This window comes from Rhamphochromis longiceps, linkage group LG8, assembly GCF_057381845.1.
Source record: "Rhamphochromis longiceps isolate RC_006_pf linkage group LG8, R_longiceps_female_GT1.1, whole genome shotgun sequence".
Lineage (NCBI taxonomy): Eukaryota > Metazoa > Chordata > Actinopteri > Cichliformes > Cichlidae > Rhamphochromis > Rhamphochromis longiceps.
In genome coordinates this window covers 9,945,274-9,971,681 of record NC_140564.1, presented here as the reverse complement: position 1 = coordinate 9,971,681, position 26,408 = coordinate 9,945,274, and the positions used below count along the sequence as shown (strand labels likewise).

General features: G+C 38.5%; 2 protein-coding genes across 7 annotated transcripts in view; both read left to right on the top strand.

Moving 5' to 3' along the window:
• Positions 1 to 4,021: 4,021 nt before the first annotated feature.
• Positions 4,022 to 14,820, top strand: LOC146663077 (sulfotransferase 2B1-like). 2 transcript variants are annotated; one of them, XM_085415686.1, is made up of 6 exons: positions 4,022 to 4,300; positions 11,689 to 11,900; positions 12,611 to 12,737; positions 12,915 to 13,009; positions 13,121 to 13,301; positions 13,873 to 14,820. In XM_085415686.1, exons 1-6 carry the CDS (start codon positions 4,162 to 4,164, stop codon positions 13,980 to 13,982), a joined length of 864 nt encoding a protein of 287 aa, XP_085271812.1. In that variant the 5' UTR covers positions 4,022 to 4,161; the 3' UTR covers positions 13,983 to 14,820. The 2 variants fall into 2 exon arrangements, with proteins under 2 accessions (XP_085271812.1, XP_085271813.1); XM_085415687.1 differs by lacking the exon at positions 4,022 to 4,300 and adding an exon at positions 5,165 to 5,506.
• A 5,145-nt stretch (positions 14,821 to 19,965) lies between these two features.
• Positions 19,966 to 26,408, top strand: part of LOC146663075 (uncharacterized) — a 45,959-nt gene continuing 39,516 nt past the window's right edge. For 2 of the 5 annotated variants that reach the window (XM_085415684.1, XM_085415681.1), the window contains exons 1-2: positions 19,966 to 20,808; positions 25,257 to 26,074. In XM_085415684.1, the coding sequence (XP_085271810.1) occupies positions 25,268 to 26,074 (807 nt within the window). In that variant the 5' untranslated portion in view covers positions 19,966 to 20,808; positions 25,257 to 25,267. The remainder of the gene's footprint in view (positions 20,809 to 25,256; positions 26,075 to 26,408) is intronic. The other 3 variants (XM_085415683.1, XM_085415682.1, XM_085415685.1) reach the window with 3 other exon arrangements.

Below are 26,408 nucleotides of genomic sequence, written 5' to 3'. Positions count from 1 at the left end.
TGACATACTGCATTAGTACTACTATTACTATTAATAGTACTATTACTGATCTGAAATCACACAAAGAACTTAAAATCCTAGTAGTATTTTTTTACTGTAAAAACCCCCACAGACATCTTGAGTAAATTTTTATAACTTGAAATGCAAATATAAAATAATTGTACATTTTGTAAACATATACAACTATTTATCTAAAAATGCAGCCAATACACCTGCTGTTTTTTTTCTACAACCATTTAAAAATATTACTAAAACTAAAATGAGAGAACAATCAGGTGTTGCAATAAGATGCCCCACAAATGATGTGTGCCAGTAAAAAAAAAGTTTGTCCACCAAAAGACAGAGAACAGCACAGGGATAAACCTGCAGGCCTGACAACAGGAGGTGTATCACTCCGCTGGTTTTCTACTTAGTGACAGTGTTTACATTGCAAATGTGCCTTTGTGACATTCATTAGTTCCCTCACTGACACACAAAACAAAACGACTACACAACAGAACAACTACACAAGACAACACAACACACTAAGAATCCACTCCACACTAAACGTTTCTTTACTGTTTTCGTGCTTTCCTTAGAAAACGCTTTAAACACACACACACAAAAACGTGATGACAGTATTTAGAAAAAAGCGTGCCTTATATATATTATCACAACTCTAGATTTACTGGCCTGTAATTAAAATTTAAAAACTTTAAAGTCATAACTTTCAATGTGGGCTGAAATAGAGACTCAGGGTGGCTGCAGCTTGTTGCTATGTCAGCTTACATCAGTCATGTGATTTGCAGGTGCAGCGTGGACCACAGAGGGTTAATAACACTCACCTTCCTTCCATTTCCAGAGTGTAACATCCAACCACCTGTGTAAAATCCGAAATTCCCATGGTGTTGTTCAAAATGTGCTCTGGCACAATCAGAAGCATTGCTTGTTACTTTTCTTTCCAAGCTCCTTAGACTACGATGACCTGGATGACTGAGAACCTTCACAGACATATTCCCAGTTATTCCCACTCTTCTCCCTCAGCCTGCTAGTTCCAGTAACAGGAGAAGGGTTTTGGTAGTGTGACTGTAGTCCACACATATGGTGAAATTGCCCTTATTTCCAGGAAAGGAGGCGTGCATAGAGCCCAATACCTGTCCATCCCAACCCTTTTAGTATCTGTCAGAGGCTTGGAAAGTGCTAAAGAAGGTTCTGAATGCATCGATGGTAAATTAGGTGGGTTTGTATTGGTTATTACAGGGAAATCATATTCCATTATACCTAAATCAGTTTGGTTCTGTATTACTAAGGGGGGGGGGGGGATCTGATTTGCAAGAGTATAGTAATGGGAGTGAAGAGCAGAAAATGGGGGGCTATGCATATTCTTGGGGGTTGTCAGTATGTTAGTTTGACTCTTTAGCCCTAGTTGCTAATTTCTTTTGGTTTTGTTAGGTTTTGTGAGGTTTTGACCTCACAAAACCTAACAAACGCATTTGACAGACATGGTAGTTTTGCATTCATAGATGAGGCGACGAAGATAGATAGAAAGGGGACTGGTGTTCTAGTGTGACGAGGGGAGGCTAGTTCCCTTCCTTACTTAGTATAGGGCTGGGAATAAGATGCCACCTATAAGTCCTTGCGGACTTTAGTTGCCATTGTAGTGCCAAAAAGTCATTGATTGAATTTAAACTGCTATAAATAACTTTTAAGCCTATGTATATGTGAAACGTACATTAAATGTATCCCTCATGAATGATATCAAGTTATCTTGAACCACAAACAACATTCCTGTCACAAGGTAGAAGCCTCAATCAGTTTTTTGACAGAGTGACTTTAATATATCCGTTATTTAACCCATACAACATCTGATTGACATTAAAAATGTATTTTTTAAGACCGATCCGGCCAAAGGATAGCAGAAATATAACAATAGATCTATAAAGATATTTTAAGTGGCCAAAAAGGACGGGATTGGTTAGGTACAATAACACAAACATATTTAAAAAACATGTAATTTTTTTTTTTATATATAAGCCCTTTGCAAATCATGTACACTAAAGTCTTTTTACAAATATAAGTAAAGACATTACACATAAAAAACACTGAAACACAGACCAGATCAGATCCCAAGGGAGGTCTGGTGTTTCTGTAAGATCCGTATCGTTGTTTTATTGTCGGAGGGAACGTAGACGGGGAGAGATGATCCAAGTTCAGGCTGGGAGCTGTAATCGGAGCTCCAACCTAATGGTTTTCACTGCTTGCAGTGTCAATCATTTACATGCGGTTGTTTGCAGTGTATAGATCCCTTTGAAGTGTGCTGTTTTTTTCCCTCCCTCGGGTACATAGGTATGGGGCGCCGTTTGTAAAGTGAAACATGCTGAAATTAACGGCAACATTTTTCCACATTTAGCTCAAAACAAGTCATTTTTTACAACATTTAGTAAAATATTTGTAACTTTTCATATTTAAAACAGAATTTTAAATGTTAAATCTAAATGTTAAATATTCAATCTAAATGTTAAATGTTAAATCTAAATATTATATTTAAATCTAAATCTAAATGTTAAATCTAAATGTTAAATCTAAATATTATATTTAAATCTAAATGTTAAATGTTAAATCTAAATATTATATTTAAATCTAAATCTAAATGTTAAATCTAAATGCTAAATGTTAAATGTTAAATCTAAATGTTTAGGCTAACATGCAAATTTATTGCACGGATCAGCGGAAATACCAAAATAAAAGCTTTCCGAAAACCTCCGGTGCAAAAGTGTGCCGGTAGTGGTCAGACACGTTCGTTCTCACTCCCAAAGCGTAATAATTTTCGTTAGGTGACAAATTGTCAACATTTTATGCTTTCGGGTACCCAACATGTTCCTAAATTACGGCATCGGAAAAAGGAGAGCACATGAGAACCGTTTGGACTCAATCTACACATGTTCGTTCATTTTCTAAAGATCGATTTGGAAAACACTATTTTACGTCATTTAACTGCTAGTAAAGGTTAGGAATAAGGTTATAGTTAGGGATAAGGTTAGGTTTAGGGCTGGAACACATGGCTGAAACGTCTATTATGGCGGGACCGTCATTCCACTGGAATTCAGCCATAACCCGACCATGAGAAAGCACGTCCGGCGATTTAGCTGAAAACATCGGAAGATCCGTTTTGTCGGCCATACAAAGGTTCAGCAGTAGTGCACTCTTAGTAGCTGCAGTCTTCACTTCACAATCGCTGCAGCACATGTCCAGCAAAATCGCTGGACATGCTCGTAGGCAAGAAGTGAAGCAGCACATGGCGGGGAGAAGTGAGGAGGAGAACAGACACAATTTTGCACCAGAGGTTTTCGGGAAGCTTGGTATTTCCGTTGATCCGTACAATAAATTTGCATATTAGCCTAAATATTTAGGTTTAACATTTAACATTTAGCATTTAGATTTAACATTTAGATTTAGATTTAACATTTAACATTTAGATTTAAATATAACATTTAGATTTAACATTTAACATTTAGATTTAACATTTAACATTTAGATTTAACATTTAACATTTAGATTTAATATTTAACATTTGATGAAAAGTTACAAATATTTTACTAAATGTTGTAAAAAATTACTCGAAAAAATATGTTTTTGTAAGGTTTTGAGCTAAATGTGGAAAAATGTTGCCGTTAATTTCAGCATGTTTCACTTTACAAACGGCGCCCCATACATAGGTGGCCTCCCTTCAGCCTTTGTTTGCGATCCTCGTTTTAAAGTGCCAGCTGTGAAATAAAGTTTTGGGTCTTAGCTTGCGTGGCAGTGTTTTATTTTCGGCTCTCTGACTTATAATTGTGAATATTACAATATAAGCTCTGTTATCAGCTCCAATAACAACTCTATTATCCCAACAAACAATGAAAAATAAATAAATATATTGTGTATTACTAAGTCCGTAAATTTTACACGAATCGTTCAATGATTACTTGGTCATGAATGCTTGAGCTTTGACAAAGAATCGCACACTTGTTGGAAAGTGACGCAAACAGAAGCCAGCGCGAGACCACAGGAGAAGCGGGAGTTGCGCTACAGTCTCGAGCTACAAAAACAGTGATAGTGCGTTAAGTTGAGACAAAGTCCAGCAGTTTTTCAGCTCGAAGCTCTCAGAGCTGTTTTCAGTGAGCTGCTTCTGCTTGTTGAAGCATGACTGAGACAGAGTTATACACGCTGTACAAAGGCGTCTATGTGCCTTCAAGTCTCCATCCGCCCGAGAGCCTCAGGTACTACGAGGAGTTTGCGTTTCGTCCGGATGACATCCTTATTGTAACGTACCCCAAGTCTGGTGAGTGATCGCGGTTCGACTGCAAATGGTTTCTTTTATGCTAAAGAGAGGTTTGTTTCAGTAGGCTGGAAGAGGATTTTTCAACCTGTCGTTTTCTTATTATAAGCAGCAATAACACTATATAATCGTCCTGGCGTTGGTCTAACACGTCGTTTAAAACAAGGATTGCTCTTAGTTTCCATTTTATGCGACCACGTTAATGGTATGTATTTAGCATTAAATTTCATTGTGGGGTTTATTTTAAATGTGGGAACCTTGTTGGAAAGCTCTCATCCCCGACTGTCCGTTGAGTCTCCGGCAGAAACAGGTCTGTCAATGCCCGGAGTCTAAATATATGCAATTCACTCCAAACCTGAGAACCTCATTTCTCTGGATCACCAGTGACCGTCTGCCACAAAGTTATTGACGATGCTTCCATGTATATTTATGCCTAATGTCTTTGAGTTGACTACAGTCTATAGAAGCAATGTATGAGGGTTATAAAATACATAAATTACCTGTTTTATACACTGTTAGAAAAAGCATCTTGAAAAAATGGTAATATTCCGGCAGCTGGGGCGCCAAAATACGACCGTATAATTACAGAAAATAACTCCCGCATAAAAATACGGTTATTTCCAGTAATGAAAATACAATTAGTTGCGCTAATTTGACATGGGATTCTGCCAGAGGTGTGGACTCGAGTCACATGACTTGGACTCGAGTCAGACTCGAGTCATTAATTTTATGACTTTAGACTTGACTTGAAAAAATGTTCTAAGACTTGTGACTTGACTTGGACTTTTACACCAATGACTTGGGACTTGAATTGGACTTGAACCGGTTTACTTGAAAAGACTTGATATTTTACCCCAAATATAAAATTTAACATGCATATTATATAGAGATTGAAAATGTGACGTCATTCACGGGTAGAACCGCAAAGGATTCTGGGAACTCGTGGCAAGCGGTACTAGGCTTTCAATTAAAATCAGTTATACAGCGATAAAAAGAAACACAAAAATGTCAAGAAGCTGTTGTATTATTAACTGCAATAGCCGGTCGCATGACAGCCACGGGAAGCCGACGGGTAAAGAGATCGGTTGTTATCGGATTACGTCGTTGAAGAGAAATTGTTCGAGCCATGTTTCCGAAGTAACAAAGAGGCGACTGGATTGCAGCCATTCAAAGGTCAAATATAACGTCCCAGAACACTCCAGCTCACAGGTTAGTCTGCTCCAAGCATTTCCACAAAGGTCAGTCTGCTGTTGTAGTTAATGCGTCATTTTTCTTAACATAATTGGTGATATAGGTTACAAGCAAGTCTGGCGCTGAACAGAAATTGTCGCGCTATGCTCCTTTATTTATTGTGCATAAATAGTGAATTGTCCTGACACAATATTGCGTTTCGCTTCTGTTATTATGGTACATTGACAAAAACATATACTTTTATTCACAGGATAAAACAGTTGTTTTGTATCACTAATTGCCCAGTACGATTACAGCATCCAATATTATTGTCACTGCTACATTTCTGTGATGCTACCAGAAATTATTTCCACTACTAATTAATTACCGTTGAGCTCAAAGGTCCTATTAATAAACGGTTAAGGAATGTGTATTTATGACGACGATTTGTGAGACTGGTAAACTTATGATACGTACGATGGTCTTTCGTTCTACACGGTGCATTTCAAGGTCCTGCACCCATCCGTCGGTAAACTGTACCTGGGCTTGTTGCAGTGACCTGAAGTTACTAAACTTCATGAGTGTATGCACTCACTCCAAGAACCGTATGATTATAAATATGCATATAAATATGCTAAGATGAGATAGCTGACTTCATCTAACTAGCAAATGTTGTCCAGGCTACGTTGGTGATGCAGTTTTTTTTTTTAATGTGTATGATATTTTTGTCATGCGATTTTAAAGCTGGTCCTACAACCGCATCCAAGAATAACATGCAGCTTATCTCAGAACTGTCGGTGAAAATTATTCTTGGAGCTAGGTTTAATTGAGCTGCATTTTAAAGAGGTGCAATTTTACAATTTGTGTATATTTTCTAAGTTCACTAGTTTGTCATGTGTTGAGAAAAACACAGATTTTAAAATTACATGGTCTAATATTTACATTTAGCATATAACTGCAACATGCTTTTTTTTTTTTTTTTTTAAAGACTCGAAAGGACTTGAAATTCAAAGTTTCAGACTTGTGACTTGACTCGGACTTTTACACCAGTGACTTGAGACTCGACTCTGACTTGCCTGACATTACTTGAGACTTGACTTGAGACTTGAGGATAAAGACTTGAGACTTACTTGAGACTTGCAAAGCAATGACTTGGTCCCACCTCTGGATTCTGCCTTTTCCAAGTGCTTTTAGACATTAAATTAGGAACATTTTTACGTGATCAAACAATGAAATTACCTATAAACAAGGTCACTGAATGTGGAAATATGAATCATAACACGTAAATGTACAGAAATATACAGTTAACAGTTGGTTTAAATAATAATTGATTGCATGCCCTGGGACAGACTGACAGAGGCGAGGCTGCCATCACTAGTAGGCGGTAGGTGAAGAGTCTTGACCACGGACACAACGACGGAGAGTGTCCGAGCCAGGGCGTGAACCGGCAATCTTCTGATCACAAGGCGAACTGCCAACTCTTGAGCCCCGAACGCCCTAACTAGTAATGATAATAATACTTATGTGATGAAACACAAGCTTATAGGGATCGTGTTATATACTTTTCCATAGCATTACATTTGAATTCAACAGTTCAATCTTTCAAATAACGGACAGATATTTGTGAGATCATGATACATTTGTGAATGTATTTTAACAATCTAAATATGCATATGCACAGACAGATACATTTAATAATCATGACAATTATGTTGTATTACATTACAGTGATTTAACGTTAATTTACATTCAAAATGTGAAGTCAAAGTCTATTTACGTAACTTTAATGATGTTCTAGAAGAACAGAACATTACTGTAAAATGCAGTAAAATACCTTCATATTAGGGTTTTTTCCTACGGTCGCAGCCATACCCGCGACCTTGTTGTTAGTTCACATTCATTGGCCGATGCTTAGCGTCATGTTATTTATATTAATTGCAATTCCTACCTCTACATTTCTTTTTCAAAATATATAATTAGCACAGCGCGTCCGTGCAATGTTTTACATTGTGGCATGCAGAGAAATCTTAACCCCAAGCTGGTAGGGGAGCTCTTTATTAAAACACTTGTGGTGCAATGTGCCTCAAGGTTCAACAACAGCACAACAGAAGTCACTCATGGTACAGCACTCTCTCTACAAAACAACTGTCAGTGACGCTGCACCACGGCGTAAACACAACATTCAAGATAACAGTTTAAAGTAACGTAACCATAAACAATGAAACAAGAACATCTAAACAGCAGCACATGTCCCAAAGCATGATGGGAGACACTTCTGGATGTATTTTTACGATCTAAATATGCATATGTACAAAAAAATTTATTTAACAAACAAGTAAATTGTGTTTTATTACATTTACAGTGATGTTATGTTATTTTACATTTGACGTGTCAGATCACAGTCTACTTATGTAAATGTAATGATGTTCTAGAAAAACAGTACATAACTGTAAACTACACAGTAAAATAATTTGACATTACTATTTTTTGGAACAGTGTAATACAGTTACCGTGGCACAGAGCAGCTGTACCTGTATTAGTGCATTATACCTGCATCCTTTCTTCATGTTATGTACAAACCCCTCGTAAAAATAATTTCAGTACATTCTATTTATCAAGATGAGCAATAACATAAAAAAAATCACAGAACCACTTTTTGGCTGGTATTTCTGAAGAGACGGACCCTATATACCCTATGAATGTGCTGTGTGGTACTAAGGCTCAAAAATGTCTTCTGGCACTTTTCTTTATGTTTTTGTTAAAGGTGCTGTGACAATAGATATGACTTTACATGCTACTTGCCCTTTTAACACAATGAATCACGTCCGGTTGATTTTTAGTCATAAAGCCACAGACAGCAGAGCTTTTCTACCAGCAGCTGGGGATGGCTGTACCTCAGCTAGTAGAGCAGGTCACCTAATGATCAGAAGGTTGGTGGTTTGATCCCCGGCTCCTCCAGTCTGCATATCAAGTATCCATAGGCAAGATGTTAACTCCTGCTAACTAACCAGTTGCTCTCTGATGCGTCCATCAGTGTGAATGTAGTTAGAGTGCTTGTGAGAATAGGTGAATGTAGTATGTTGTATAGAGTGCTTTGAGCACTCTTGGGGAGTACGATATAAGAATCAGTGTATTTACAACTTAAAATGTGATGTTCAGTACCAGAATGGTGTTTTTTACTTGCAAAAACAGAGGAATACAAGTGAAGTTTTATTAGAGTTTGGACATATTTTCTACAAAGTATTTGTGAACACCAAAAACAATCAGCAGGCGATGGATGGATTTAAAAGGACAGACAGGAAGTGGACTAGATCAGCTCTGTCTTAGACAGGGACTTTAGCTTGGATAAAATTAAAAAAGTTAAATAAATACAGTGCTAACTGAAGAAAATGGATGGCTTATTGTAGTTTTAGTTTAAGCTTTCTCATTATTACAAGAGAAGAATGCATATTTAGGGAACTGTGTACAACTGGTTCATTGTCAAGCCAGCATTCAGTTTTGCTAGAATGGCAGGACAGATCTGAGCAGCACAAACGAAACTTTTTGCAGCACAAACCAGCACAAATGTTTGACATCAACTTTTTAAAATTTGACACTCAAGTTTGCCAGTGTCATGAAATGAGGTGAGCGAGTTTCTGCTGACTACTGTGGGCCTATAGTAAATATTTGAATACTGCATTAAGCTCGCTTTGTACAGAAAGATCTTTTAGTAACAGACTCGTGAGTAGAACATAAAATGCCCACAGACTGTCCGGACCATACTATGCACAATCACAAGGTAAGGCAAACAAGTGAAACATATATCTGGTCTACTACATTAAGGTGAAAGATTCTGGAACTCGCTCATTTCTAAACCCTGGTTATTGTCACGGTTCTGGGTCTGGGGACGCAGGGTTTATGTTTTCTGGTTTTTGAATATTCTTTGATTTAGTGTTATTCATGTAATAGTCTTTGTATTTCTTGTTTCTTAGTTATTTTCTGTAGTTTCTATGATTTAGGTTGTGTTTATGCCTTTGCTGTATTCCACATTTCATATCTAGTCACCCTTTTCTCTATGTTCATGCAGCTCCTCTGTCCAGACTATGTTCCCTCCTTCTCCCTAGTCAGTCATATCTCCTGGTCTCAGTGTCAAATCCACGTCATACGTTCACACCGATCATGCTATGACAGTGTGAACGGCACAAATCCGATATTTTCAAATCCGATCTGGGTCACTTATGTGGTACTGAATCCGATACATATCCGATGTTTCAGAAAGCGACTGCTGTTTGAACGGTCAAGTCGCATTAAATCCGTCTTTTACGTCACTGACACAAGACAGACGCCAATTATCAGCGCCGGAGAAGCGCCCGATAAGACATCGTGAATGCTTCCTGGCCATCCGGTGAAACTGCTGGGAAGACAACGTTGGAGAAACGTGAACATTTTATTTGTACTGTATAATCTGCAGATTCTGACAGAAATCTGCAGCTATCCTTTGAAGCAACGCTCCTCTAAAACAGCAATAAGGATAATTATTAGGTTATTTACATTATTATGGAAATAACAAAATTGGGAAACGTGAAGTCCGAAGTATTTATATTAAGGGCCATCAGTCAAACAATAGTTTGCTCTGGGTCTAAACAGAGCGCGTTGTGTGTGACGTCTTCTTTTGCGCATGCGGGCCGCTTTGAGCGTTCACACTAGAGCGCGTTTGCTGTCGCATTTTATTTGTAGTGTCAACAAGCAGACAAAAAAATCGGATTTGATCAAAAAATCGGAATTGAGCATTAAGACCTGCAGTGTGAACGTAGCCTTAGTCTGTGTCTCATGTTTCCTGGATTATTTTGATAGGTCCTTGTGTAGTGCTTGCTTAGTGTGTTTAGGTTTGCTTCCTCCCTGTCTCGTTATGTTTGAGTACTCCCAGCTGTGCTGTCCTCCCGTGTCTCATTCCCTCATTATCCCTTTGTGTATTTAAGCCATTTGTCTTCCTCTGTTTGCTGCCGGATTATCTGCGTATCTCCCCTTGTGTTTCTATGTCTCGCGTTTCCCATTCTCCAGGTTTCCATGTCTCAGGTGCTCAGGTCTTTAGTTTCTTTGTACTTGTTTTTAAGGTTTCTCCCAGTTTAGGTTTCGCTAATTTAGTCATTGTCACATTTGGCTTTGTTTGACTTCTGCTCCGCCTTAACAAAGGCTCACTTTCAGTTCAAGTTCTGTTCCATCTCCAATGCTTGCGTTTGGGTCCTCTCACTCATAAGGAATACCGTCGTGGTCATAAAGATTGTAGCTAGCCGGCTACAAAGCCTGGTTTCCGGCTTCCTCTTTGTAGTGGACTTTCTCCGACCTTTGATTACGTTTCTCCTGAGCCTGGAAATTTAAAGTCTGTGTTTTCAGAAACAGAATCATCTGCTCTAAGGACTTAAAGAACTGTGTTACTCCCACTCCTCCCTGTGCTCACTCCTCCCTGGTCTGGAATAATAATTCCAAAGATTGTTTATTCTGAGACTGCGTGACTGTGAAACTGGGCTCCTCAGAAACTGAAACTCCCCTCAGAGGCTGAGCCTGTGACCTCAGCTGGCTCTGCACTCCTGGAGGCAGTGCAGCCTTCTTCTCCTCCTCCGTCAGCTGGGAGCTAGGCGAGTTCATCCAGCCAGCCATCCCGATCAGATTGCATGGGCTGCGCAGCCCCAGCTGCTGCATCCTGAGCCAGCTGTGTGCCCTGCACAGCTCCAGATAGCTCTGCTTCAGCCAGAGGTTTCTGCACCTGCTGGCCCTGTTTCGCCTCAGCCGAGCCCCTGCAGCCTCCTGTTTCAGCTGGAGGCTCACATGAGCCCGCTCAGCCATTGCCTGCCTCAAGTCGCACCATACAGTTTATACCACAACAATAAAATGTATTATTATGACTATCTTCTTCAGTCCTGCTGTCTCCCTGCCGGATCTTCTCCTCTTTCCGTCCTCGTCTGACCTCACCTCGTATCTGCTCCTCTTCCTGCAATAACAGAAGACGCCTCCCTGACTAGCCTTGATTATTAATATTATGCTACTGATTCTATTTATTATTTAAGTTTGGGAAATTCTGTTCGGACACCCTCAGCCCAGTATGATGTGTAAGCGTGTTGCAAAAACCCTCTGCACTCTACATGTTAATCAAGATAATTCAATTCAGTCGAACCGCTGAGCTCTAATATTGGGAGGCCCAAATAAAAGCTAAATCAAAACATGAGATTGTTTCTTTTTTGTAGGTACGACATGGATGCAGGAGATGCTCCCTCTCATCATCAGCGGAGGGGATCCGGCCTCCGTTGAGACTCTCCACAATTGGGACCGTGTTCCATGGCTGGAGGAGAATCGAGCCCTCACCCTCAACCTTGAAAAGAGGCCGTCTCCACGCATGTTTACAACTCACTTCCACTACAGCATGATGCCGCCATCCTTCTTTGAAGTTAAACCAAAGGTAGGTCTGCCACATAGTTTGGTTTGTGGGTCATTAAAGCTGTTAATTCAAATGTGAAATGGGATGTTTTATGGGTCTCTTTAATTCCTGCTATAGAGTAGCAGCTTCTCCTCCTTAATAATAAATAATTGGCATAGATATGCTGGGATTCATCCAGGCATAATCTAAATTGAGTGGTTTAAAACATGAATGTAGCACAGGCAGCCAACATAAGAATACTTGTAAAAGACATGTAGCCAACAGCCCCTAATATTAGCCTGATAAAACACTGAGTATACAACTTGTCGGAGAAAAATGTGAAAGTCTTTGTCAGGTTTCCTCCGCACAGAAAACTGATGTGGAAAGAAAATGAAGTAACTGAAAGAACATTACAACACAATTTAAAAGACACAACAACAAGAACAGAGGATTTGTCATTACTCACCACTGACAGCTTCTTATGAGACCTCAGGCTATTACTTAGTAGTTCCTATAAGAAATACAGGGTTTGTATTCTGCTGTGCCTGTGTCCAAGTGTCTGGCATGGCAAAGTAAGCAACCATACAAAAAAAATCACCAGTGAGAAGGTCTGTGATTGCATGTGAAGGACAGGTTATGAACTCAAAGTGCTTTGTCTGTGTAATACATACATTGTAGTTTTATTTGGTCATAGAGCTACAAACTTAAATGTTGAATGTTTAAAGTGAAGTAATGATTTGTCATTACTCCAGGTCATCTATGTCATGAGGAACCCCAAAGATGTGTTTACGTCTGCTTTTCACTATTTCGGGTCAACTTCGTTCCTGGTGAAACCAGGCCCACAGAGCGAGTTCCTCCAGAAGTTCCTAGATGGAGAAGGTTGTTCTTTTTTTTTACTCTGTATTAGAACAGCAGGTGACATTTAGCCTTTTATTCAGTTGTATTTTACAACTGGTAACAAGAGGAATAAGGATTGATGAAGTTGAACCATTAATGCAGAGACGTTTGCTATTGTATTCATAATAACTCAAAGGGAATCTTTTCTTTTTCTTTCAGTTATATTTGGTTCCTGGTTTGACCATGTGAAGGGTTGGCTCAATGCTAAAGATAAGGAGTCCATCATGTACATCTCCTATGAAGAACTTTTAAAGGTGAGAACAACTGCAAATGCTTTCCAAATAATTTAAACACGAAAAAAAGAGTCAAACACTGAGATTCGTGGTAAGAACATGAGCTGAACGGTGTTTGTCTGCACGGTGCAGGACCTGAAGGACTCTGTGGCCAGAATCGCTCAGTTCATGGAGAAATCTCTGGATACTGGAGTAATAGAGAAGATAGCAGACCGATGCTTGTTCAAGAACATGAAGAAAAACAGCATGTCGAACTACTCGGCTGTTCCTAAAGAAATCATGGACCAGAGCAAGTCTGAATTCCTCAGGAAAGGTGTGTTTTTGTAATACTACTGAGAATGGTTACCGCACCCAACCCCTCTCCCCCCGTCAAACCCCCCCGAAGTATGTTGGTTTTGAAGCTGTACTGTATGGTGAAATAGCATGAGTTATATCTCTTATCCACCCCCCTATAACTTCGACTGGCATGTCTAAACAGGACTCTGGGAGGAGGTGAATGTGGATGTAGGTTTTAAAATGAAAGTATGCAGGCAGGAAAATGTTGGAGTACCTTGGATTATTGGTAATTTTTTTTGTCCTTGTGTTCCTCCTTTGCATCACCGACCCAGCGCTCTTTTATCAGACTTTTAAAGGTTCTAATTGGTGCAGAAAAAGTTTTGACTCTGTGTTTGCACCTGGACGTGATACCTAGGTTTTAGAAATGAACCAAGAACTTTCTAAATGATCACCTGAGATAGGGTTTGGATTTTTAGCTTATAAGCCTGGTAATAGTACGTAAGGAACTGAGAAAAACTGTAACAGAATTTTACATTTACAACCTAAAATAATAGACACAACAGTTCCTTCAATTTAGGTTTAATTCTTCTCTGTGTGTTGTGTTTCAGGAATTGCTGGAGACTGGAAGAATCAGCTAACAGAGGCAGAAGCAGAATGCTTTGATGCTGTTTACAAAGACAAAATGAAAGATGTCAAATATAAATTTGTTTGGGATTAAAAGACTAAATGAAAGTCATTTCATCATAGAATTAGAGAAACAAAGTAGAGCATTAAATGGTTTGTTGATATGTATTCATGACGTAATTTCGTAGTTATCAACATAAAACTGGTAACAGCATTCTGATTGGTGCAAAACCAAAATCAGCTCTGTTTAAGTGAAACCCTGGTGGAGTGAGGGAGTTGTCAGGGTCGATGTCAGTGATGATGTTGAAAGAGTCCGCGAAATAATTTTCCACTAGGCTAGAGAACTGTGAAACTTAAAATATCCAATGTCACTGAATGAGAGTGGCAATAGGACCAGTAAAATGTAACATGTATTTGTTTATTCTATGCCATTTTGTTTTCTGCTTCCAAACTTTCAAATGATGTACTTTTAACTCAATACCATTTATATTAACTCTTAAGTTGCTTATTCTGCAGATTTTAAAGCATAAAATGTGATAAAAAGCTATATTGTTACAGATAAAGCTACCCCCTGATGCACAAGTAATTAAAAGCATGTGATATAAACATTCAAAAATTATGATCTAGTAATATAGTGCATATATTCTGCATAATTAAAGTATATTCTAATGCTCAAACATTTGTTCCATTACTTAAGTAGATTTATGCCTTTATTCAATATGAAACAGTTTTTACATTTGGGTGCAATGCCACTTTACATATAATACTTTTGCATACGCACACAGGTCTGCACAAGTATGCAAGTTTTCCTGTGCTGTGTGTTTTTCTGGTCAAATGCTCTGAAGTGTCACAAGGAGTTATGCTACCCTCTGTAGCTCAGATCGTACATCTTGTCTGTTAAAGTGGTCACTGTGCCAGATTAAAGCCCTAAAATCTTGCCTAAGTCATGTTTGTTAAATGTTACTACATGTACAATATTGTTAGAAAGAATGTACAAGCTAGCAGTGTATGGGACATCAATGATAACGTGGTGTAAATCATAATTGAGTTCAATGCAATGTTACATCACCAGTCATCTGAAGGCTGTTACGTCCCCTGGCTAGTCTAGGGGGTTGAAGGGACGAACATAAAGGTGGATAGAGAAGGAGGAGCCAAGATGGTAATTTTAGAAGGTTTATTTAATACTGGTGATGGGATTTGGGGTCAGACTGAGGTATAACGTCAGGGAGAGCCAAGGCCAACATAACAAACAAAACATCCCTGATGTAGAAATAAAAGAAACTTACCTAACTCCAAAGAAACAACATATACAACCTATAACCATAACCTACCTAACAACACATAAACAGGAGAAAACAGGTTGTCAAAACAAAAGGCAGCTCTCCCCTACAAGCCGTCTGAACATGAAAACAACAATGCTCATACAAGATCCAAAGGCATGCAAGCCTGCACAGGTATGGCAACCAAAATAGCCAGAAGGCACAGAAGCACAGCTCCACAGACCTTAAATAGTGCTCTGCTGATTACCAATTAGCCGGACTCTGCGCAGCATCCAATCGGGACAGAGGAGGTGGAGCCTGGACAAAACAAAGGGTTAGTAGGGAGAAGAGACATCCTCCTGGGGGATGTAACAAGGCACTTTAGATTATAAGGTAAAGATCATTCAGTATAAGACAGAAAACAGCAACAATCAGACTATCCCTTATGAAAAAGCCCTTGGAGAGAGTGGGAAGGAAGAACTATTTAAGCATGAAAATACATCTTGCAGAACCGGACTCAGTCTTCTGCCATGACGGGCTGTGAAGTGACCATAAAGACACAGAGTAAAACAAAATGTATGAGAAGATAAAACCAGTGACGGTTAATGGTGTCATACTGATTATCATGTTTGCTTTCACAGCAGTGGGATTGCTGAGCCTCACAGAAAAGAAGGTACTGTCAAGAAAGAATTAGCAGACCCAAAATGATCTGCTTCTTTAGCTTGCTATTTAACCTTCAGTAGCAAGCTGCAAACCTTAACTAAGCAATCATTATGAAGTCATTTGGGCTCATAAACCAATAAATGGTTTAGACAGGGTTTTTTTGTGTGTGGTTCTGAACAGACAGCCTTTGAAAGGTCATGCTGTAAAAGCTGGCTGTAACTGAACGCAAGATTGTTCCATAATTGTTTGTAGTTGTCTGAATCACTACTGCAAATCCTTTTTCTAATAACTAAGTGCAGGGTGGAGTTTAGAAAGAAATCTATATCTGTAAAATTCTTTCTTTGTCAAAACGTGAACTCTTTGCTCTTTCATGTGGGTGCGTAGGGAAAGAATTTACTTAAACTAATCATAAGTAACGATTATGGAATGCCTCTTTCCCCCCCATAGTTTCCACCGCTTTTCTTTTCTTGTTTCAAATGTAACAGATTGCAATCTTTGTAAATATGTAACTATTTAATGACTTAATTTTTTGTATTTCCGTTTACTCACACTTGCAAAATCTTTCCTCTGCTCCACTTAAAGTCAGAGGAAAACTACTGTGCTTTGTCCTGCAGTACACAGTCCTTTTGCTATTTTGCAAAGAACAGTTGTCCAATTAGCGCCTCATTCTATGTCACACCAGTTTTTACAGTGTAATGTCCCTGATGACACATTCTGCTTGCGTTTCAGGGTGACACTGATGTGGTTTCCATTTCCCAAACATGCAGTGAGTGTTGTCAGAAGTGTAAAAGGCTTAAAGTGTTTGATTTGTTTCAATTTAACATTTTAAAACATTAGCGATTTCTTGGTGCCGCATTGTAAAAGAAGTTTTCCACTGTTAAGACTTTGTATTAGCCAACACAAACTTAGTTAAAGTTAGAGCAGCTTTTCTTTTAATTTATTGTATAATAATACAATTATAAGCAATTCATATATTTTTCATTTGTTTTTTCCCCCCCAAAAAAATTGGCATTCGGTTGTGGAAATACTTCAGCATTCTTGAGTTGCGTAAAATTGAGCCAGAGATCATTGTAGGACTGAGCAGAAGATCAGCTGTGCCATCCCTTTATGATTTCAGTATTTTACTGAATAATTGTTCAAACAACGAAAGGGTCACAAATTAGGGCACAAACAGATTTTATTTAATTAAAAAATGAGGGAAGTCAGATCCCTCTTCCGTGGAACCAGGTCCCACTTTTGGTTCAGGAGACAGGCACCCTCTCATCTTCAAAAAAAGGCTTAAAACTTTCCTTTTTGCTAAAGCATATATTTAGGGCTGGATCTGGTGACACTGAAGCTCCCCCTGCTGGGGACATCAAGAAGCACTGTGTGTTTATAGAGCAGTCTGTGTTTAATCATTAGTTATTATTCATCTCTGGCTCTCTTCCACTCTGTCTTTTATCCTATTTTTTATCCTAATTATATTATGGCTGCCCCTCCCTGAGTGTCCCAGAGGCTTTTTTCTGTTAAAGGGGAGTTTTTCCTACCCACCACTGCCAAGGCTCATGAGGTGCTGTTTGATTGTTGGAGTCTGTTATTGTCTATTATTGAACAGTGTTAAACTTGCAGTAAAAGTTGCCTTGAGGGAACTATTGTTGCTGTTTGCTGCTATATAAATTGAACTGAAACTGAATTTGTCCAGAGTCTGTTGCTATCTGGGCAACTAATCTCACAACTGTCTGCGTCTGATCTGTTTCTCCAGATGTTTATCTTCAGTTGTTGTGACCTACACTTGGCCCTGTCAGGGGCACAGCTCAATAATTAGATTTAAAAACTAAATGCAAAATTAGTGCATCTAATGGAAATTCACATTACAAAACATTTTATATTTTATGCCACACTTGTATTTTGCCTGTAACAAAATAACAAGCCGATTAAAACGACTCTCCTATTTTTTCTCTCCTGTTTTGTGAGTTAAATATCATGGTCAGCACGGACACAAACATACAATTCCTCCATCCACTGGAAATGGGGTCTCAGAGTTGCTGATCTCAGAGTTAATCAACTCAAGAGTTTACTTTCAAACTCAAAATTTCTTGTACATGCTTCCAGGAATAGAGGACTCAAGTGCACAAGAGTGAAAGTTTAACACGTTTATTGAAGTCACAGAGTCAGACGTGGTTGAACTGGTTGAGGCACCAAACGACATTCCTACAGTAAGTGCAATGATCTTTTGACTACCAAGAGGCTTGAGTAGCAGGTGACACACCTGCATGCCAAGCTGAGACATGTTAAGCCTTTAAGAAAGTTTGTTTGACGTCTATTGGGGTGTTGTCATCGGCATTTTTAAATATTCAACCAAAGAAATGGTAAAACCTAAGTTCAACTTTACACTTTTTTTGTTTGTTGTTGTTGTTTGTATGTGTTTCTGAACTCATAAACAACTGTTTTTGTTTTGTTTTTTATGACATACTTGTTCTTCACAGACACCCACTACAAATAGATGATTTATAGAATAGGATACTGGGGATTACACAAAATATAAAGCGTGTATTCATCAATCTCACACTGAAAAGGGAGTGTTAAAGGGGGAAAGGGGGAGGAAACGGGATCTTAAACAACTTGTTTCAGACACTAGATCAGCAGTTGCTGATAATGTCACTGTCTAACACAAAAGCTGCCCTAAGGCTACCTCACTACCTCAGAATATACATTCACACGTCTCTGAAAACTGTTTATATGTCTGTTTGGTTTTATATGTCAAACTTAGAAACAAAATAGTGACAAATTTGATTGTGAGTGATATACTATTTGTGAGTAGCTTTCGCACATGAACGCCTCTAAAGCAGAGAACGGTTTTTTACCACCTTTATCGAGCAACGTGAATGCAGCTTAGCAGTAGCTAGTAGTGATGGGATTTCCGGCTCTTTTTAGTGAGCCGACTCTTTCGGTTCGGCTCACTAAAAAGAGCCGGCTCTTTCGGCTCCGAACCGGCTCTTCAGGTTGTTTTGTTGCTTTAATTAATTTATTATTAACAATAATATAAAATTATGCACAAAAGGAATTACTAACATAAAAACAAGTGGTTTTATTTATATATGTTTATATATAAATATATGCGGTGGCCCCTAGAGACAAAACACGTACAAACTCCAAAACACATTTCTAGCATGAACTGAACTTCCAAAGCAGAGCTACTAGATCACTTAAATTACACAATTGAAAGCATGTGTGTATTGTTTGTGTATTTATACACAGGCACTCATATATATATTCAAATAATTTAAAAAAAAGTTCATTTACCTGTTACTACGACACACCAAATCCGGTCGTTGGTACTTGCTGGCTTGTGTAGCCACAAGATAACAAAGGCTCAACACTGCGCCCAGCATCCTGGAGCACTTCTGTTGTCTTTTGTACGTGTTTTGAGTTTTTATGTGCTTCTGAGTTTTTATATGCTTCTGAGTTTTTACGTGCTTCGGAGTTTGTACGTGTTTTTACGTGTTTTGGAGTTTGTACGTGTTTTTACATGTTTTGGAGTTTGTACATGCTTCAGAGTTCGTACGTGATTTGAAGTTTGTATGTGCTTTGTCTCTAGGGGCCACCGTAAATATACTTTTATTTATTCACTCCACATAAAATGTAATAAATAAATCATATAATATAAAAATCAACTATTCACATTTCAAGTTTTAACTATTTAAATTTTCAGCTTTTTCCTTTCACAAATTTAAAGTGAAAAGAACACAAAACACTGCAAACCACAACACAATTAAATATAAATTATAATATGAAAACTAAAAGAACATGCACATTCTCTGTCATATGGACCTGCATGAATAAACTTTCTCAATCCTTTATCATCTGCAACCGAAAATAGTTGTGGATGATTACTATACCTTTCTAATGTTGTTGTCCCTGCCTCTCTTTCTCTCTCTCTGGCTCTGTTCCTGTGCTACTGAGTGTAACTACCGCCCCTCCCCCCTCTGCCCAGCGTAAAGCACAAGGCTCGCGTGCAGAGTGAAGCAGAAAAAAAGTGCGAGAGAGAGGCTGAGAGAAAAAAAAACAAAAAACCACGTGACGGCTCGCGATAAGGAGCCGGCTCGCGTCGTTCACGTCAAAGAGCCGGCTCTAAGAGCCATTTCGTTCGCGAACGACCCATCACTAGTAGCTAGCTAGTCGGCCAAGATGTTAGCATGCACAATGAGTTTCGATTTAAGATTTTCTACTAAATTGGACTTTTTTAACAGTGTTAAGATTCCCTAATACAAGTGCCGCCCCGATTAATCGCTGTAACTCTTTATATTGACCGACTAATGTCATTATTATTACTTCATAATATTTCTGCTGTTAGTTTCGAATGCTAGCCAGCATAGCGCCGTTGCTAGCCATCATAAGTATCTGTCATGCTTATATCCTGCCGGACAGAGATGTTGAATGCAGGCTAAGACACACGCCCCACAACTGTAACTAAAGGGTTGTTATCGTAATAACAGGTAGATGGACAGCATTTTCACTTAGTTATTTCGTTCTAGGTTGTTGCTTCTTTTTCCACAGTATTTCGTAACAAAATAATTATTTTGAATATATGAATATAAAAGTTGCAATGCAATGACGAGGTACATTAGTGTAAAGTAGTCGTTTCTTAGTGGATGTTTTGTTCTTGTTCTCCGAAGGCTCAAAAGCACTTTCGCTGTACTAAATGACACACTGTAAACCCTGTAGTTTTACATTTGATTAGATAATGTTATAAACATGTCATTTCTGCTCTTATTAAAGAGAGCTCTGAGGACATACAGATATACTGTCTGCTTGACACTACTTGCCTAACTGCACGGGCGGTTGGAGACCTCTGTTTCAGGTAGCTGGGTAATTATCATATATCACAAGACTGGGACAAAAGTCACATGGACTCTCATAACTATTTTACTTCTGCTGAGGTAAACTAGTTAAGACTTGTTACTCTTCGTGGTTTATTGTGATGCACTGAGAAGATCGAAGCACACTGATCACTGTAAGGTATGTTCTCACTGACAGACTATACATATATATACTATTCTGTGTCAGTAAAATAGCCCCGCATTTTTGCCTATATTAAAAGCTATCCAGCCTCTAATTTCCAATATATTTCATGTTAAATTGGAGCTGTTTTAATTGTCCTTAGTTTGATATTTCATGTTAAACATATCAAGAGTTTCAGATAATGAGGTCAGTGTATGTACGAGTAATCCCTGTGTGTTTCAGACTGCTCTGTTTCACCTTTTATTGCTCTTTGCTCAGCATGATGTCATTAAGGTAATATCGCCCCTATATATTCAGTGACACACCTGCTGTTTGTGTTGTTGGTTTGTGAGGGATCTCAAGTGAGGAAAAGAGAGCTAAAAGAACTTGTTTCAGACACTGGATGAAAACGGTGTGGCTGAGATAACTGATTACTTTTTTGGACTGTGAGCTACCCCTCTATAGTTCAAGAGGGTTTTGAACGTCACAGGAGTTGAGCAACCAAACGTGACTGGCAGGAACATCTTAGGCCTCTGAAGTTTCTTGTGTGTGTTTCTGTTTCCCCACGCCTTATTATATCACCACAGGTTGACAGGAAGTAATGTAACAGACAGAGTTTAGTAAGATCAAAACTTACTGTGCTGTAAGTTTTTCAGTGCGAGCCAAATATTCTGGTTAGTTATGATGTAATTATTACATGCACAGCACAAGTATGTACATTTGTATCCAGAACTACACAGAGCTGTGATTACTTTCTGTTTCCTTTCCTTGTGTAATGGATTGTTTTGAGCCTAATCATGTCACATGGCTTATTACCCAACAGCTGATGCAAATCAGCTGAAGCAAAAGCCAGGAATGTGAAACCTAAGGCCTCATGCCCTCTTTGTTTTCTCCCCAATTTCCAGTGTCCAATCAGAGAACAGCTTTACTTACTTTACACTGTGTTGTCTTATAAATTCTCAGTCTTCATTAATGCTTTGACCATTTCTGGAAATGTGAGTGTGGGTACATCGCAATTAAGGACAGAGACATGACATACATGCATACATGAGCATGGCTGTTGGTTTCAGTTTCATTTCTCTTCATGCTTGAAACGAAACACAGCAGGGTGGAAGGGAAGGGAGGAGGAGGAGAGTATTTAAGCTTGAACAGGATGTTTCAGGTTCATGTCTTTGTTCAGGGAGAGATGAGTGCAGATCTTATCATTTGAAGGAACAGGTAAGATTGCTCTGATTCCAGCACTTTTGTACTATTGGCTGTATTTTATGCACACATATAACTATTATATAGTCTATATGTTTATAGAGCCTTTTGGTTTTCATAGATGATAACAGTGTAAACTCACAAACAGTAGTCATCAGCAAACACATTGTGGTTCTTTTGGATAAAACATAATCTGCTTCTGTGGTTAACATGTTCTCACTTATTGCTATTTTGATATAACTAGTGCCATTTTATTCACAGTGCTGCACATTTAGTGTTTGCCACCAGTGATAAAACATTGACTAGTGCACAGGATTAGTAGCCACAACAGTTTGATTTAGTGTTAATTTAATCTTGGACATTTGAGCATTAAAACCTGCACATTTCGCTAGTTTAATTTAAGTAAAACACATTGACACAAAGTCCTTGAAGAAGAAAAGCCAGTAGCTCAAAAGTAACTGGACAAACAACCGTCTTAACTTTAAATATAAAGGAGTGTTTTTAATACTGGTGTGAGAGTCATTAACGATCAGCCTCTTGGAAATGGGAGAGTATGTATAAAAATGGCTGTAATTCCTTAACAGTTAATTTAACTTTTGTTAAATCATTTGAATTAAATTGAAAGTCTGCACTGCATTCACACCATGGTGCTTGATTAAAATCAAATCTACCGTGGTTGTGTTCAGAGGCAAAATTATAAACAGTCTTATTGTCCAACGACTTGTGGAACTGTATGTGTGCTGTTAATTGGAAGCATCTATCTATATTTACAGAGAGGGAGTGATAGATTTCATTTCAGATCATGCGTGATCATAAATAATAAAGACCTTTAGACACCAGACATGTAAAATTTGTGTGAATATTTGGTCTATTAAAAATGTTTTTTTGGAATCACTTCTTCTTAATGCAGCCGTTCACACCAGCAGCGTAATTTCACAAGAGGAATTTATGGCATTTCTTTTTCCAAACTAAGCTAAATTTTTGCTAAATTTGGGCTGTAGCTTAAATCACACACTATTGAATATTTATTGTTGTATTTAACGGTTAAGTTCAGACATGCGATACATGCAATGAAATGCTCAAAGCAACAAAACAGTAGCTCACAGTGTTGAGTAAATACACTACGCATCTTAGAAAGTAAAGCAAACCTAAGGTGGAGGAGGAATGTTTCAAAGCAGACCTGGTGAAGATGATGTTCACCGAGGACTGAGGAATACTGCGCTGCTTTCATCACTCAACAAAAGTTCAACATTTCAGCACTCCCCCCCCCCCCCCCCCCCCCTAAATATAATTTAAAACGTGAAACATCTCCCACTTTGATTCTGATAGAAATCAGAATTTGTTTAAGTTTGCCTCTAAAACAATACTGACTTGTTTAGGTATTTAATTAAATCCTGTAATGCCTATGAGATGCATGCTTTACTTGCTACCATCTTGGTACTCGGATTCTGTGATGAACTGGTGGACACTAGTTTGTGGTGAATCTGTCTTAATATTTTTATTTTATTATTATTGTGACTATTGATTTCTTTAACTTTGTTGTTGCTGTGGCTTTAAATGGAGTGACACTTATAGGAGTAATTCTTTGGGTTCCTCTTTTGATCTGTCACATATGTCTGACCATGTTTTTGTTGTGCTGTTGTGGGTGATGGATATACATGGTAAAGTTCACATACACGATGTGTTTCAGTTGTTCTTCATCTTCTATGCAACTTCGAAATAGCTGAAGCTGTGCCAGAACTTTTCACGAGTCATTCTATGGAAAATTAGTGAGTGTCACACCCTCAGAATCAGTAAATTTTTGTCATACAATAACTTTTGCATGTCTAATCAAGATACTGAATGTTCATATGTCATACTCCAAAAAATAGTCTGAGATAGAAAAAAAGAAAAAAAAAAGAAAGAAAGTAAAGCAAACCCTTCTTAGTAAAAAGACACCTCACCTATGAATTACCTTCTCACCTTCCTCATGCATGCATCAGCTGGCAGCCACCAGCTTCAACAGCAACAGGCAATCTGCAGCAACTGTTAGTTTTGGCTGTCTGTCTTGTTATGCCAGGCAGGTATTTGGCAATGGCTTTGTAACCTTATGATAAAACAGCTGACTGCTGGGAATGTGAACATGTAAAGTTGAGTCATTCTCTGGGTTAACAAATACCTGCCTTTATTTACATATTCATTTATCATACAATCTAAAACATGGTATTGGAGAACATAAGAAGCCATTGAACTATACATCAAAATAATATAATAATTAATTATATAATTATATTTGACTATAGCCACATTTACACTGGAGCTTTCAGGGCATATGTGTTAGAGACAGATTCTAACCTTGATGTGTAAGTAATTTTAAACACCGTATAAACACACAACATGAAGAACATGCTCTCAGTGAGTTGGACATTTTTACAATTGGCTGTAAAAATAAATTTATTAGCGATTACTTAGAGCAGTGGCGCCACCATTTCGAAACTGGTTAATAGCTGGTTAACACATTAAGTACACTGCCAAACACAGTATACACAGTAACACTAACTTCGGTCCTGTTTTTCTCACTTAAGAAACATTTCTAAACTGAGCCCCATTGTATCTCGTACTGAACTGGAGATTGTCATTGGTGCTTTCATTTCATCAAGACTGGACTACCGTAATTCACTGTTTACATGTTTAAACAAAAACTCCTTGGAGCGTCTACAGATGGTTCAAAACGCTGCAGCAAGACTTCTGACCAAAACATCTAAGTATTCACATGTGACACTGTTGCTAATACAGCTGCACTGGCTCCCCATTGAATTTAGTCCATTTCAAGATTCTGGTTCTGACTTATAGAGCTCTTCATCGACATGCTCCTGCCTACATCATTGAACTTCTACAGCCCCATGTCCCTAGCAGGTCTCTTAGGTCATGTAATCAGGGCCTACTTGTCATTCATCATACAAGGCTGAGAACTAAGGGAGACAGAGCTTTAGCCACGGTGGCTTCCAGACTGTGGAACTCTCTCCCACTGAGCTTAAGATCTCGGGACTCAGTAGCTTCCTTTAAAAAACAACTAAAAGCACATTTTTTTAGAATTGCATTTTGTTAAGTGGTGTCTGTTTTATTTTATACTTTGTTATCCTTGCGTGAAGCACTTTGTGGTCTTTTATCTAGAAAGGTGCTATATAAATAAAGTTTTACTTATTTACTTACTATACAGCAAGCTATATTTCTAGCAGATAATCATATTGTCCATTAATGCTGGTCTCTTTTCTCCCTGATAGTGTCACTCAAGATGGAAAAAGTTCGGACGGAGCTAGTGTCCATTGTCAGGGAGCACCCTGATGGGATCCCGCTTAAAAAGCTGGCTATCGTCTATAGCCAGACATATCACAAGAACTTGACCTTATCCAAACTGGGCTTTGACTCCATGACCAGCCTGGTATCCTCGATGGAGAGGGATCTGGTTCTAGAAGAAGAACTGGTGTTTCACAGGGACCATCGTGGGGGAAACCAGGCGACAGCTGGGGCAAAATGTGGAGCTGCAGCTCAAAGTAAGGAATCAGCAACAGCTCCCGAAGTGAAAAAAAGATGTAAGACTTTGAAGAGAATTGTGAAAATGATGAAAGGACATCCGGATGGGATCCCTCTGAAGTTGTTGACTGCAGCCTATCAACAGAAATACAGCCATGACGTCTCCTTAGTCTCTATGGACTTCAAAACAGTTTCCAGCCTGGTAGACTCTTTGAATGAAGATCTGGTTGTGGTGGAGGATGTGGTGTACCATAAGAGTCACCGGCCTCACAATCAGCCTCAGGCTGGGATGTTCACGAAGACTAAAGAGAACAGCAGACCTACAACACCACGTACGCCTGACTCGCTTATCAGGAGCAGTAGCCCTGCCCTTCGTACTCTACCACAGCGCGATGCCAGTCCTCAGATTGTTCCTCCCACTCAGGCAAGAATGAACCTTCTTGGATCTCCTTTGATTTCCACTGCTTCCATATCTTCCTCCCATTATGTTCCTGTTATTCCCCTTCTTACTGTACCCCAGCCAGCTGAGGAATTGTCCCAAGAGCAGCTCTACCAGAGGATCTTAGAGGTTAGCTGTGCACTCTGATACTATATATATATAGATATATATATATAGGCATCTTTTATCTTTACAGTTTGATGCTGACTATCTTGACATCTTAAAAATCTGCAATACTTTTGAGGCTAATAGTTGCCTCTTAAGTTAAAAGGTACAGACATTAAAGGAATCATAATTTATTATTATTAATAATAATAATAATAAACTACATTTTATATATAAAGCACCTTTCAAGACCCCCAAGGACACTGTATAATAGGATAAAACACATAATAGAACAATGACACAATGAAGAACAATAAAACAAAAGCACAAGATAAAAAACTGAATTTTTTTAATGTAA

What these genes read in the sequence shown, in the direction of transcription:
- LOC146663077 (XM_085415686.1), top strand. Translation starts at nt 4,162, where the DNA reads ATGACTGAGACAGAGTTATACACGCTGTACAAAGGCGTCTATGTGCCT. An exon ending in TCTTTGAAGTTAAACCAAAG is followed by an intron (nt 11,901 to 12,610) that starts GTAGGTCTGCCA and finishes TCATTACTCCAG; the next exon opens with GTCATCTATGTCATGAGGAA. An exon ending in GTCTGAATTCCTCAGGAAAG is followed by an intron (nt 13,302 to 13,872) that starts GTGTGTTTTTGT and finishes GTTGTGTTTCAG; the next exon opens with GAATTGCTGGAGACTGGAAG.